Source organism: Kryptolebias marmoratus, linkage group LG24 (assembly GCF_001649575.2).
Source record: "Kryptolebias marmoratus isolate JLee-2015 linkage group LG24, ASM164957v2, whole genome shotgun sequence".
Taxonomy (NCBI): domain Eukaryota; kingdom Metazoa; phylum Chordata; class Actinopteri; order Cyprinodontiformes; family Rivulidae; genus Kryptolebias; species Kryptolebias marmoratus.
Window position 1 is genome coordinate 2,828,422 of NC_051453.1, and position 12,964 is coordinate 2,841,385.

The 12,964-nt window shown below is 38.6% G+C and overlaps 1 protein-coding gene across 10 annotated transcripts in view; it reads right to left on the bottom strand.

Annotated features, from left to right (window-relative positions):
• Positions 1–12,964, bottom strand: part of lrrc7 (leucine rich repeat containing 7) — a 91,119-nt gene that overhangs the window by 11,576 nt on the left and 66,579 nt on the right. For 8 of the 10 annotated variants that reach the window (XM_017420501.3, XM_017420495.3, XM_017420496.3 and 5 more), the window contains 15 exons: positions 12,823–12,938; positions 12,524–12,593; positions 11,601–11,700; positions 11,306–11,430; positions 10,973–11,191; positions 10,500–10,622; positions 9,906–10,017; positions 8,706–8,919; positions 7,101–7,604; positions 6,281–6,505; positions 5,970–6,204; positions 5,457–5,804; positions 4,705–4,950; positions 2,877–3,089; positions 1,208–1,375 (listed from right to left, as the gene is read on the bottom strand). In XM_017420501.3, coding sequence (XP_017275990.1) covers positions 1,208–1,375; positions 2,877–3,089; positions 4,705–4,950; positions 5,457–5,804; positions 5,970–6,204; positions 6,281–6,505; positions 7,101–7,604; positions 8,706–8,919; positions 9,906–10,017; positions 10,500–10,622; positions 10,973–11,191; positions 11,306–11,430; positions 11,601–11,700; positions 12,524–12,593; positions 12,823–12,938 — 3,018 coding nt within the window. The remainder of the gene's footprint in view (positions 1–1,207; positions 1,376–2,876; positions 3,090–4,704; positions 4,951–5,456; positions 5,805–5,969; positions 6,205–6,280; positions 6,506–7,100; positions 7,605–8,705; positions 8,920–9,905; positions 10,018–10,499; positions 10,623–10,972; positions 11,192–11,305; positions 11,431–11,600; positions 11,701–12,523; positions 12,594–12,822; positions 12,939–12,964) is intronic. The other 2 variants (XM_017420503.3, XM_017420499.3) reach the window with 1 other exon arrangement.

Below are 12,964 nucleotides of genomic sequence, written 5' to 3' on the forward strand. Positions count from 1 at the left end.
AAAATCCAGAGCTGTTTTAAGACAGTAGCAATCCACTTTGGTCCCAGCTGTGTTCAGACCAAGAAATTAATTGTTCATAACGTTTCCCATTTATTACTTATTAGTTATTACAACATCTAGAAATGAATCCCACTTCAAGATGGCAGAAAAATGATTTTAATCTGAGTTTGATTTCATCACAAGCGGACAACTCAAACAAGAATCTCCCGGAGTACATTCGAGGATGTTCTGCCATTCAAACAGTCCCATTCTTTTATCAGAGTAAACATAAACCTTTTCTGGGTGACAGTGAAGGATTACCAACTCAACTGGCTTTCCACAATGTAAGCAGCACAGTTTCCTCTAGGGCTTTTCATGCTTGTCAGATGTGCTAAATTCTTCATCCTGTGTAAAAATGACTCCAAATACTTAGAAAACCCCAATTTTCTGTTTTGCAAAATTCTGCAGCAACAGTGAACGCAGCTATGAACAGGGGAAAGCAGAGGACATGTTTGCCCTATATTTCTAAATATAGGCCGCCTTTATTTCTGGTTTTTATAGCTGCTGATTTTAGCAAAAATTAAGTTAAAACAGGATGGAGTTATTGTCTTGTTGCAGATTATATGATGCATACATTTTATGGAAGTAGTACAGGAACTATTAGCTACTGTTTAAATTGTTATGAATAGTTTCCAGTGTCCCAGATTGTTTTTCTTCACAGTTTTGCACTCGGACCTAAAATTAAAAAAAAAAAAGATAAAATAAAGAAGAAAAGAAATTGTAGAACTGAATAAATCCTGTGTTTTAAATTCTTCGGAGTGTGTTCACATAGAGCTCCTAACACACGTGTGAATGCCAGGTGTTTAAGAGCCCTGATATTTGGGCTATTTTTTATATAGATAGATAGATAGATAGATAGATAGATAGATAGATAGATAGATAGATAGATAGATAGATAGATAGATAGATAGATAGATAGATAGATAGATAGATAGATAGATAGATAGATAGATAGATAGATAGATAGATAGATAGATAGATAGATAGATAGATAGATCCCTTGGGAAGACTCCTTCAGGGAAATTAATAAAGATGGCCTGAAGGTGCTCCTTGTAATGACTGAATATGGTGCAGACAGACACCTACAGTATGTTGTCCTGATAACCTTACAATGTAAGAGTATGTATGCAGTAACCAGGGTTTTATCGTTTTCAGTGGGGATACTCACAGCGATGGCAGCCGGAGGAGGAGGTAGTGGCAGCCAGTGGCCAGCAGGGGGCTCATGCCTAGTGTTATTGTAAAGGTTAAAGTTCAAAGTGCTGCTGCGCCCCTGGCCGTGACCCCCGCCCTGATAGAGCATGCCCAGCGTGAGCGTGTTGTGCTTTAGGACACCACTCTGATTGGAGGAGACAACATCACACGACACGGGTGAATGAGGGGGAGGGGAGAGGAGAGAGGTGGAGCCAACACTGAGGCAACACAGCTCCACAAAACAAACATACAAACAACAAGAACACTGATAAAACCAACAACAACAGTGCAAAGTTGCTGAAAGCACAGAGAAATGTTAGCTAGTGATTGGTCAATACACACAAAACATTGTGTCATACAAGCAACAAGAGGTGGATCATTTCATTCCAGCATTAGTATTTAAGCTTTCAGAGGAGTAATATATGGAAACATTTCAACAAACACTGCATTATACCTAAAGAAAGTTGATCCGTATGAAGGATTATTGTAAAAATGTGAAAGGATGATGTGTTTTGGTGTTTCCTTTTAACACAATTTCAAACGTCAATGTTGATTTCTGTCTGTGTTGATGAGAATGAATCTGAGACGAACTAGGAGGAAGTTCTTATGTATTTACAATGTTTTCTAGAGCTTTCTTTCAGTTTGACATTTTGAGAAATAGAAAAGTTTATTTGTTATATTTCTATAATATAGAGAGGACTAAATGTTCTGTCTCAAATTTGTTTGGTAAATGTGAAACTGGAGACCAAACAGACAAATCCCAGAAAAAACAGATGTCTCTGGCTGCTACTGAGTAACTCTAGAGCTCTTTAATAAGTATGTTTTGTGCAACGTCTGAAAAGAAAAATATATATACATATAAATATAAATGTTTCCAAATAAGAAACTCATAACTGCTCTGAAACCCAAAACCGATGATATTACACTTATTGTATGGACCTAAAATGTGAAATGTCTGGTATTAGCTCGTGAATTCTCAAGTTTATTATTTTTAAACAAAGTCTTTTTATGTTAAGGCTGCTGGTTTGTAGCTTTATATTTAGCATACAAACATGGAACTATTTACAGTATCTCAATACTCAGAGAATATTCTTCTATCTTAATTGTTCTGTTGTTTAGACAGGAGTCAAAACAGTGTAATTGTTTTTCAAAATATCCTCATCATTGATGATTGTGATTCTGAGGATCTTTTGTCTTTTTTTAAACAAGTGAAAATAACAATAAAAATTTGTTTAATTAAAGAAACCATTTTGAATAAGTGCTGTATCGTAAATTTACAGATTTTTAGTTGGTTTGAGGTTATCCAACAAGCGAATTTAAACTCAGTCTACTAGAGTCATCTTGATGACTTTTCACTTGTTTCAAAAAAAAAAAAGGCATGACACAAGATCAGATTGTTTATCACGATGGAGATTTCACTGAATTGCATGTAAGGACATGTGACCGTGAAAGCACATATCCAGTAGTGAGTGTGCAGAAGGTCAGGCTGACACAGCGACAGTGTGGAGTGGACACACATGCAGCTGCACACAAATCTGGTCAACCTTACAACACAGACTTACACGGATACAGACAGGGAGGGCTTCCAAAGGCTGTGTGTTTGTGTGTGTGTGAATGTTGCGACTGTCTCCGCTGTGTCTACATACCCTATCCAATCGCTTGGCCTCTATGTGTCTGAGAAGTTGTTGCCTCCAGTCAGCAGGCATCTTGGAAGTGATGTCTTCAGGTTTCTGTGGCACCACAGGTCTTACTTTGATGGTGTCCTCGGACGGTTTCTCAGGACAGGTTGCCAGGGTGTAGTCAGGAGGCATCTTTTCCAGCAGGGCAGCCATGGTGGGACGAGCTGACACGGGACGAGCCTAGCATGTGTGAAGTATAAAAACGTGGGGCAGAAAAATACAAAAATTGCATCAATGCACATATAATGCAAGACCATAGGGGCAGTGGAGCTTAACTCATGACAACAGGTCCTGGATATTATATTACAACCTTGTTGCAGTAGCTGGAAGACAAGTCAACTGGAGTCCAGGATAACATTTTTTATGTTGGATTTTATACTTTACAGTGAGTACCTTTAACTTTTTAGGTTTGGCTAAAGTCAGCAAGAATAAGAATAGAACCATAAGTGTATCATACAACCTCTGTAGTGTTTAGTTTTCTTTGTGTGTCCTACTTCTTCAAGCTGAAAGACGCCGGATGAAGGGCTTTGCCGCTCTAATCAGTATGCTGCTAAACACATTTCTATGACTATTTTAGGAACATCTAACTTGAGGCGAACCCAGACCATCCTGAAGGGAATATTTATAGACAGGAGACTGTCTTGGAGTACGGGATGCAGCAAAGAATGCTTGCACCAGTGTGCTTCGACTTCTGTCACAACAACCTGAAACTAGGTAGTTACTAGAAAAGGAAAGAATGAAAATGTTGCAACCTGAAATCCTCACACCACACTGACAAAAGTAGTCAGTTTGTTGGTGTGCTCCAAATAGATTTTCATTTTTAAACATGAATCAGAGATTCTGTGGTTAAGAGAAATCAAGTTTTGCTGATGGTAAAAGACTGCATGAAACCCTGATCAATAATTTTAAAGCTGCAGTGGACATTTGGACATTTTTGGACCATTAGTCTACACAACTAATGCTAGCCTCCAGTATCAAAGTCTGTGCAACTAAAAAAAAAATTGGGAATATTTGGATTTTCAATTTTTTTCAATACTATTGTTTATTACAGTATTCGATAAATGAATCAATAAATCAAACTGAACTTGTTTGTAGAGCACTTTTCATACAGCTTTTCAACAGACAAATACGCAACTACTAAACAAAACAATGATTGGAAAACAATCAAACCATAATGACAATAATGTGAAGACACAGGAAAAGAAGCACAGTTGCATTTGTAATGTGGAAAAACCAGTGAAGGAACAAAAAAATCAATTTCAAAAGATAGAGGTAGCTAACACAGAAATCTTTAATTCTGTGAGTAATACCCACTGCTTTGATTGCCTGACATCTACCTTCTAGAAGTACGGGAAGCAGGAAATCTTTTAACTAATAACACTTAAATGAGAGCTTGAAATAATAGTTGAAAAGAATCATATAATTATTTACCACTGAGAGAAAAAAAACAATTTAACTGATTAGCAAGTGACTGTTTTTACTTAGAGAAATCGCAGGGATTTTTGTTTGTTTGTTTTCTACTTCTGTAAATTAAATCACTTTGGGCTTTCACCTTCTGGTCAGCAAAAAAAAACTTCAGCTTTAAAATATGTTTTTACAGACAATTTATCATCCCTCAACTATAAAAGGACAAGCTATACACGGAATAAGATGTAACTGTCACTTTAACCAAGCAAGAATATAATGATCCTCACAAATTCACAGGGGGGGTTATTTTACAGGGAGAACAATTACAACAAAAAAAGACAAACTCAAAGGTCCATGATTTAAACGTGATAGGAAGTAATAGTCTTACCTGAGATGCTCCATATGTCTCAGTGCTGTAGCTCCTGGCCGACAGGGGGCGACGCTGAGTCAGACTTTTTGTCGGATAACCAATCATGGGCTTTTTCTGTTCCTGGTAAGTGGTATAGTCATCGTCATAGCGACCATTTCTCTTGTTGTGCATCATCTGATTTTGGTTGTCAGCCATGTTGGAGAGAGCAGAGTGCTCCATGGGGGTGGAGTAGGCGAGAGCCCGGCTATAATGAGGGGGATCCGTCTGTGATTCAAGGAAGAGAAATTCTTTTTCAGACCATGTAATTAAAAAAAAACAACAAAAAAGTATCTACACTGAAAACTTATTTCTGTCACCAAATAAACTGTTAATCGAAAACTATAAAACTATACAGTAAACTAAGGAAAGAAAAGAAAGATATTAAAGTAATAGATTATATTAAATTAAATAAACAATGCTATTAGTGAACAAATCATATAAAACAACTTCTTTAGAATTACTATTTTTTTCTTTTGGTTAGTTTTAGTAATATTGATCCTATTTTCATGTCTTTTACAGTGAAAAAAAAATTGGAGTTCATTTTATTTTATACAAGACCAACAAAATTCTTGGCTTCAAAAATATAGCAGGCCTAACGATTCAAACAAAAATAATTTTAAGCTTGGTGGACCACACATTTAACCAATAGCTTTAATGATACATGTTTTATGTCTTTATTGTTTTTAACAGTTTGATTAACTTGCAGAGTATGAATGTATTTGATATTCTACCTGCTGTTTGTACTGTGCTTCTTGTAGTGCCTCCTGCTGGGCTTCATGAACTCTACGAAACAAAGCGAGCTCTGTAGAGCTCACCAGAGAATCGGCTCTCCTTAGAAACCCTGGCCTGGAGCGCTGCGTTGAGATTGTTTGCTGCTGGCTGGGCAGGCCGTCCTGGTTGATTGGTGCTTGGGGGAAGGAAAACATCTCTAGTGGTGGATATGCACGATACCGGGGACTGACTAGCTCCTTGGGTAACGTCCTTCCTGGTTGATTCAAGTAGTCCATAACTTTTGATGAGTGGTTAACATAATCCGGTGTGTTAGGGAAGGGGGGAGGGATTCTACGATCCATGGTCACCTGATTGGGTAGAACAGTAAGTCCATTGTTATCGTGCAAAAGCATCTTGACTTTGAACTATATCAGAATGCTCAGAATTGCAACTTGAAATGCTGCACGTGTAATGAGGGCTTAAGCAAACACTTTTATACAGCGGTATACAAGGAAAAAGTAACACCATCTTACCTGGGGGTTGTAGTTCTGGTCAAAGTGATAGGCCTTATGTGGAATGGCAGGTTTTTGATTTTGTATAGACTGATTCTGGTTTCCAGCTCCGTGTCCGGGGAAGCCCAGCTCATCATCTAACATGGGAGCAGACTGAGACCGTGACATGCTGGTCTGCTCCATAGAACCAGGGAGCTCAGGACGGTCCAAACTAGTCTGCTGCTCGATAGATGAACTATAGCTTTCCATGGGGATACTGAAAAAACATGAAACAGTTGGAGCCCAAATATAAAATGAACTTTATGTGACATACATACATGAACAAAGCATACCTGTAGACTTTGTAGGAGCCGATGTCAATCTCGTCTATGCTTTGTGATTTCTTAAACTTGGATCTTGTCTCCTTCATCATGGGAGACAGACGGTCTGAGCTTTTACTCATCACCACGGTTACCTTGTTGCCCCCACTGACAGTAAGCTGATCTTTCCTGTTCTGCTCCCCCTGTTTGTCGTGGTACGTCCAGCTTCCCGGTAAAGGTCCTGAACTTGTGTCCAGCCTTGCAGCAAAACACAAAGAATGATTAGGTTATGCAGTTTACTAATATGAATGCTCCAAAACAAGCAGTAAACAGCAGGGGACACATTTTTGCAGGGAAAAACGGCAAGATAGTCACAAACTGAGATCAGAGATTAAAGTTACAAACAGATAAATAAAGCATACAAGTTTAAAAAGTTTTTATTTAGATAGATAGATCCAATAAATATCTAGATAATGAAATTCAAACAACAATGCTAACATCTGTTTTAACAATAGAAATCTCAAGAATATACTTGGTTTGTTTCAGAATTATTGATTATATAATAATGTGAAACAGAACAATTAAAGTCATATTTTAAGGCATGAATTGCAGTAAATATTAAGAATATATTACTGACAATAAGTATGGATGATCTGTTATCCATTGATTAATTGATCCATTGTTTCAAAACCACCAGAGAACAAACTGAAATCTGGAAAATTTTCAACACCAACTATGGTCTTATCATTCAACTGGAGCAAAGATATAATTCTCATTATGACTAAAAACTGTAAATGGCAGTCTTAGAAGTATACATTTCTGTGCTAAAGTTGGCTGATTTTTAGCCACTCACCTTGAGTCTATGTCCTTACGGTCAGGGTTGGGGCTTGAGGTGGGCGTCAGGTCCAGTTTTGAAGGGAAAGCAGTTCTATCTTCTAATGGACTGGGGGTCCTGGTCCAGTTCTGCCAGGGGTTCTGGGAAGGAGGTCCTGAGGACTGGGGGTCATTGTCCGGAGTGGCGCGTTGGTTACTGTGGTAGGGGAGTGTCTGAGTGTCCAGCTCTAGGGGAACTCCTACAATTCGATCTTGCCTGAGGAGGGGGCGGCGGCCATGAGCCGAATTGCTGCGAGGTTTGGAGCCCAGTGGGGGGTTTCCTTGGCTGGTGTTAGATGGAGGGTCCAGAGGAGACTCTTCGGCATCAAAACCCGTGTTGTCGTAGTGTGGGGCCTCAGCCCAGTCAAAAGGCTCGCTGAGTGGACGCCGATCTCCACGCTGCTGTAGGGTTCCTGATGGCGGGGTTTCTCTCTGGGACAGCAGGGGCTTGGAGTCAATAGGCTTAGGAAATGACTGGGCAAGTCTGCAAAGACAGAAAAAAAACTAATTACATAGTGATTTCACTTAACTTCCATGCTACAATAGCAGGAGTTGTAAAAATCAGAGCCAGTGGGCAGAGGGAACAGCACAGCTTTCTCTCCATGTCTCTGATGTTTTTTTTCTGAAACCATTTGGGCAGATGAACATGTTTGAGTAATTATGTATCTGAGAGTGTGATAGCCAAATAGCAATGCCTTCAAACCCCTTTCAGTGTCACTTGTAGTTTGCAAATATCATTTTTTAGATGGATGCAGCCAAAAAAAAGAGTAAGAAAGACATCAAGTACACAGACTGTCATGTATTCTCTACCCCAGGGCATGTAAAATAACAACTATAATGTCAAAAAAAAAAAGCCAAAAAGATATTTCCTACTGCAGGAGCTCCTCAGAGCACAACGAGGCATTGGGGAGAGTGAGAGAAGCAAACATACTGTATACCAAGGGTATGTGTGTCCTCCTGTGTTGATATTAAAAAAATATCTGTCAGTCATATATCACTGTCACACTTTAATACAATTTATTTGGCATGACTGGGGCTATAATGCAACAAATATAATATGCAATCATAGATTAATTTTTTGTTGTTTATTACTGCAACATGTCAAAGAGAAAACGGATTCTAAATATAATTTGGTATCATTTTAACACTTTAACGTGGTTTTCCAGTTCCAAACAAGTCCACCTCCATCATAAGGCCACAGCAACCAGAGTAAACCAGAGTAATAACCATCCGTCTTTATTTGCTTTTTTATGTGTCTGTGGGGAAATATACATATATACATATATATATATATATATATATATATATATAAGGCTGCATACATTTGCATCGGATGAGAGGAGAGATGAGAAAGATCACCCTAAATAGAAATCTGCAGCATCCTAATGAGCCTCTCTGACCTTGACTGAGCAAACAGAGAAAAGAGGAACGTACACAAAGATGGAGGGAGGAGTTGATGGATGAAGTGATTGGAAAGATGGATGAGTTAAGATGAAGAAGACTAAAGTGGCGTTTGAAATGAAAGAGAAGAGGAGGTGATGGAAGAAATGGCTGGTGAGGAAAACAAAGATGGAGGTGTGCCTACCTGTTGGTCCAGTGTGTCTGAGGGGCCTGGTCCTTGCTGGGGGCCGGCAGGGCAGGGGTGTGCGGGTGTGCGTGAGAATGTGTGTGTGAGTGTGTGTTGGCGGATGGATTGGAGGAGCCTGAGGAGCCTTGTGAAGGAGAGTAGTCCGAGTAGGTGGCCGAGGAGCCGCTGTGGTTCAGACAGTGGAGTTTATCTACCTCCTCATCTGTTGACTCTGGACAAAGACAGACAAAGAAAAACCAGCATCTCATTCAGGGAAAATGTCATGTTTGATATTCTAATAGTTTTTTGTACAACCGCTGACAAGCTTTTGACATAGATTAAAAAAATCATACTTCTTATGTACATCTTCTCTAAAGCAATAGTGATTAGGGGATGCATTAAAGGCCTGTGACACATTCTGTATATAATATATATATATATATATATATATATATATATACTGTATTTTTGCAAGTACAGTAAATCAACAAACTTACAATTTTAAACAGTTTTACTTTGCGCAGAGTGCTCCCTCCACTGAGTCACCCCCATTAAAAATAACAAATCACCTGTATCCCCTGTTTGACCCAAATTCAGTCCACTGCATGGCCCAGTTATAAACTGTTGTTGCCAGTTTCATAAAATCAGCAAAAAATGGCAACTGCTCCAGAAATACACAAAACTGGGGGCCTTTTTTATTTATTTATTTTTTTAAATACCAATAATTTCAAACCAGAACTGCCATCAAGAATTTATAAGCACTGTAAAAGACAAGCTGTTCATGCTTTAATAATGTTTCCATTTGTTGCCTAAAGAAGAAGCAGATTGAAAAAAGCTTTCCGGATGCCACAGTTTGTCACAAGGAACGGATAGAAACCGTTTCTTTCAGAAGATGTGATTAAAGCAGATAAATTATTTAGAACTAAAACAGATTTTTGATTAAGTGTTAAAAAATGAGCTTTGTTTTTCTCAGATGAAACTGAAGCCTTCAGGGCAGAATGAGCAGAAACAGGATCAACTAAATACTCCACTTGCTTCAGATATTCATACATTCTCTCTCTCTGTCTCTTTGTGATGTGATAGAACAAATCTCCTTTTCAATGTGACGAATTAAATGACTCTTCTACAACAACAAAGACGCACAATAAATTTCAGGTAAATGCATGTATGTTTGACTCTGTCTGTATGCTCAGGTAATATTATAATATAGTTGTTTACCTTTTTTATCCTTCCCCAGCAGTACCACCTTTGGTTTATACATCGGCGGCTCCACCAGTGTGGGCCTCATGTCAGAGATACGAATGTCATTAGGAGAGCCGCCCATCGAGTCCTGAAGGAAGAAGACGGTTACACACACATTATTTAATTTTTGTTTACATTAAAACACTAAACAAACATGTTGGTGTGTTTGGCTTCTAAAACCTCAGGTTACAAAATAAATGGAAAATAAATGTGACTGTAGATAAGACAAGTATTTAAAAAAAACGTTTTATGAGGAAGGAAAAGTAGTAAAAACTATGCAGGTATCCTGAAATATCAACTAGGTTATGAGCTTTGGTATGATTTTTTTTAAACTATTAATACATACAGACTTATTTAGCTGTTTAACATAAAAGTCCACTAATCTGTGTAGAGTCACACAACATAAAATCTTCATTTAACAACACTGTCCTTCATTAACCTGATGACTGTGAAAATCTAGTGTTAAACAAGGTGGATGAAAATGTATAATCTCCATACTGCAGGCAGTAAACACACTGTAACTCTTGTGTCCGTGTGCGTTTGTGTGTATTTGTGTGTGAATGTACAAACCTCAGAGCTCTCTGTCAAATCTTCTTTGTCCTTCCTCTTGGGAATGTCGATGCCGGAGTTATGCATTGATCCCTGATCCATCATCTGAGACTGAGAGAAGTCCTGCATCTCTCTGTCAGTCACCTGGAAACAGGTTCATTTTTTTCCCAACAAGTAATGAGTTTTGTATCAATTAGACAAATAAAAGACTGAATCTAATACTGTGTCTCAAGAATCTGTGACCTCCAAGCTAGTAACACCATGTGTGAATCTCTGAGTAGGGGAACGTCATCTTGTTAAACTTTCCTGTGAGTCAGAGTTGTCTAATAATATCTTACATTTTACTGCCCTAACCTCATGACCAGCACTCCACATTCTTTTAGAATATCCTGACATGAAAAAGTGAGTATATTTGTGCTTTAAACTGCCTGTTTGCAAACTGCATTTGAATACTATGTGTGTTTGTGTGTATTCTTGTTTTTTGTTGTTGTTACCTCTTTGGGAGGCAGGGGCCACGGTGGTTCGTACGGCTCTTTGCCGAGGTGTGCATGTTCCATGTTGGTTCCTGCTGAGGTAGCAGTGCCTGTGCTCAGCTGGTGCTGGTGCGCGTGTCCCGGATGTACGCCTTTACCCACAAGACTTTGGACTGACTTCACCATGTTCTTAAGGTCCTCAGGGTAGGGGGTTGGGTAGCGCTTCAAGTTTATCTCCACCTACAAAATTAGAAAGTAAAATGCTGAGCAAAATACTTTGTCCCCTTGTTTTCTACTTCATTTTGTTAATGAGTGGGGAAAAAACACAAAACCTGAGAAAGACAAAGAGCTGACCTTTACTTTCCCAGAGTTGTCTTCATCGTCTTTCTTGTCCTCAAAGTCAAAGGCCACAGTCATCCTCTGCTGTCTCTGTTCCTCCCACAGAGTTGGGTTAAAGCTGTCACTATCTGACTGGTAATCTGTACACATACAAACATGTGTTAGTCACCAAGGATCTCTACAACTGCTTAGGTTTACTGTCAGTAAAACACATCTACCAGTTCATGAAGTGTGACAATAATACTGTCATCAAACAAACCCAAAACAGGTAACATACACTAAATGACACACACACACACACAGTATGTACCCTCATCATGTCGCGGCTGTTGAGGAAACATGTAGTTGGTCAAAACCTTCTGTTTGGTTTCTGGATGGGCTTCTGTCTGCAGTGGGATCAGAGCTTTGGACTGCAAACACAAAAACACAAGAATCCTTTCATTCCTGCAGCATCAAATCCTTACACACCACTCTTAAAAAGAAACTATACAAAAGAGTTTACAAATAGGTTTGTTGACAGGATGAAAGATTTTTAAATTTAGGTTAAGTTTAAATCACAAGTTCAACATTTTAATATAAGTCGAACGTAAAACATGTTAATACAAAATGTTAATGAGACAATTATTCCAATTCACAGTGCAATAAAACAATGACAAGTTTGTAGTTTGTATGATATTACATAATACTAACAAACCTTTACACATTTTCTGAAACTTTAAAGTTTACTAAAGGCTTTTTATATAATCCAGGGATTAAAGCAAAAAAAAACAACTTTTGACTGAAAATCTTTTTCTTCATTTAATTATATGATTAAGCTTTATAATTCTTTATAACTGTATAACTGTGAGAAGTAAATGCCCTCTAGCAACCCAAATAAACACAAAAACTGTCATGACACAGTTACTTAGTTTTATGAAGAAAATAGCTCCAAAAATGCACATATTCAAAAAAATTAATAAATAAAAGGTTTTGTAAAATAAATACCATTACACACATGCATATTTATATAATAAGTGACTGATTGTTTTAAATATTTCATAAATTCACAGCCACAATCACTTGTCATATCAAGCTAGAGGCACCATCTTGCTATTAGTATTTCAAAATAAAAGTCTGGGAATAGAAACCAGTCAGAACTGCATTTTGATTTTTACGTTGATGGCAGGTGTTTTTACTGAATATTAGCTGACAGGTACAGTCTCTTGGAGGGTGTAGGAGGAAAGAGGGAGATACCTGATTGTCAGAGAGCCACAGAGCTGCCAGATCTTTCAGCTTGGTGAAGCTAAACGGGAGATTTTTTAACCTGAAAAAGAGAGACATAGACAGTGGGAAGGAGGGAGGGGTAGGAAAGAAAAGAGAGATGTTTCTCTTGCCCACGCACTGTACAGCCTGCAGAGCATGTAACCATGGCAACACACTCACTAATTCCCATGGTAACCGAAGGCCGTTAGATCACGAAGAACCAAAGCGGCCATTGAAAAGTGAACGTGTTGTAACGCCCGAGTCACAGCTCAGCCTCCGTGTGCACGTACCTGTTGTCGCTGAGGTTGAGGACGCGGAGTTTGGTCATCTGTCCGATCTCATCAGGAAGGAACTCCAGTTTGTTGGAGCGAAGTGACATCACCGTCACGTTCTTACAATTACCGATCTGAAACACACACACAAGCCATCAGA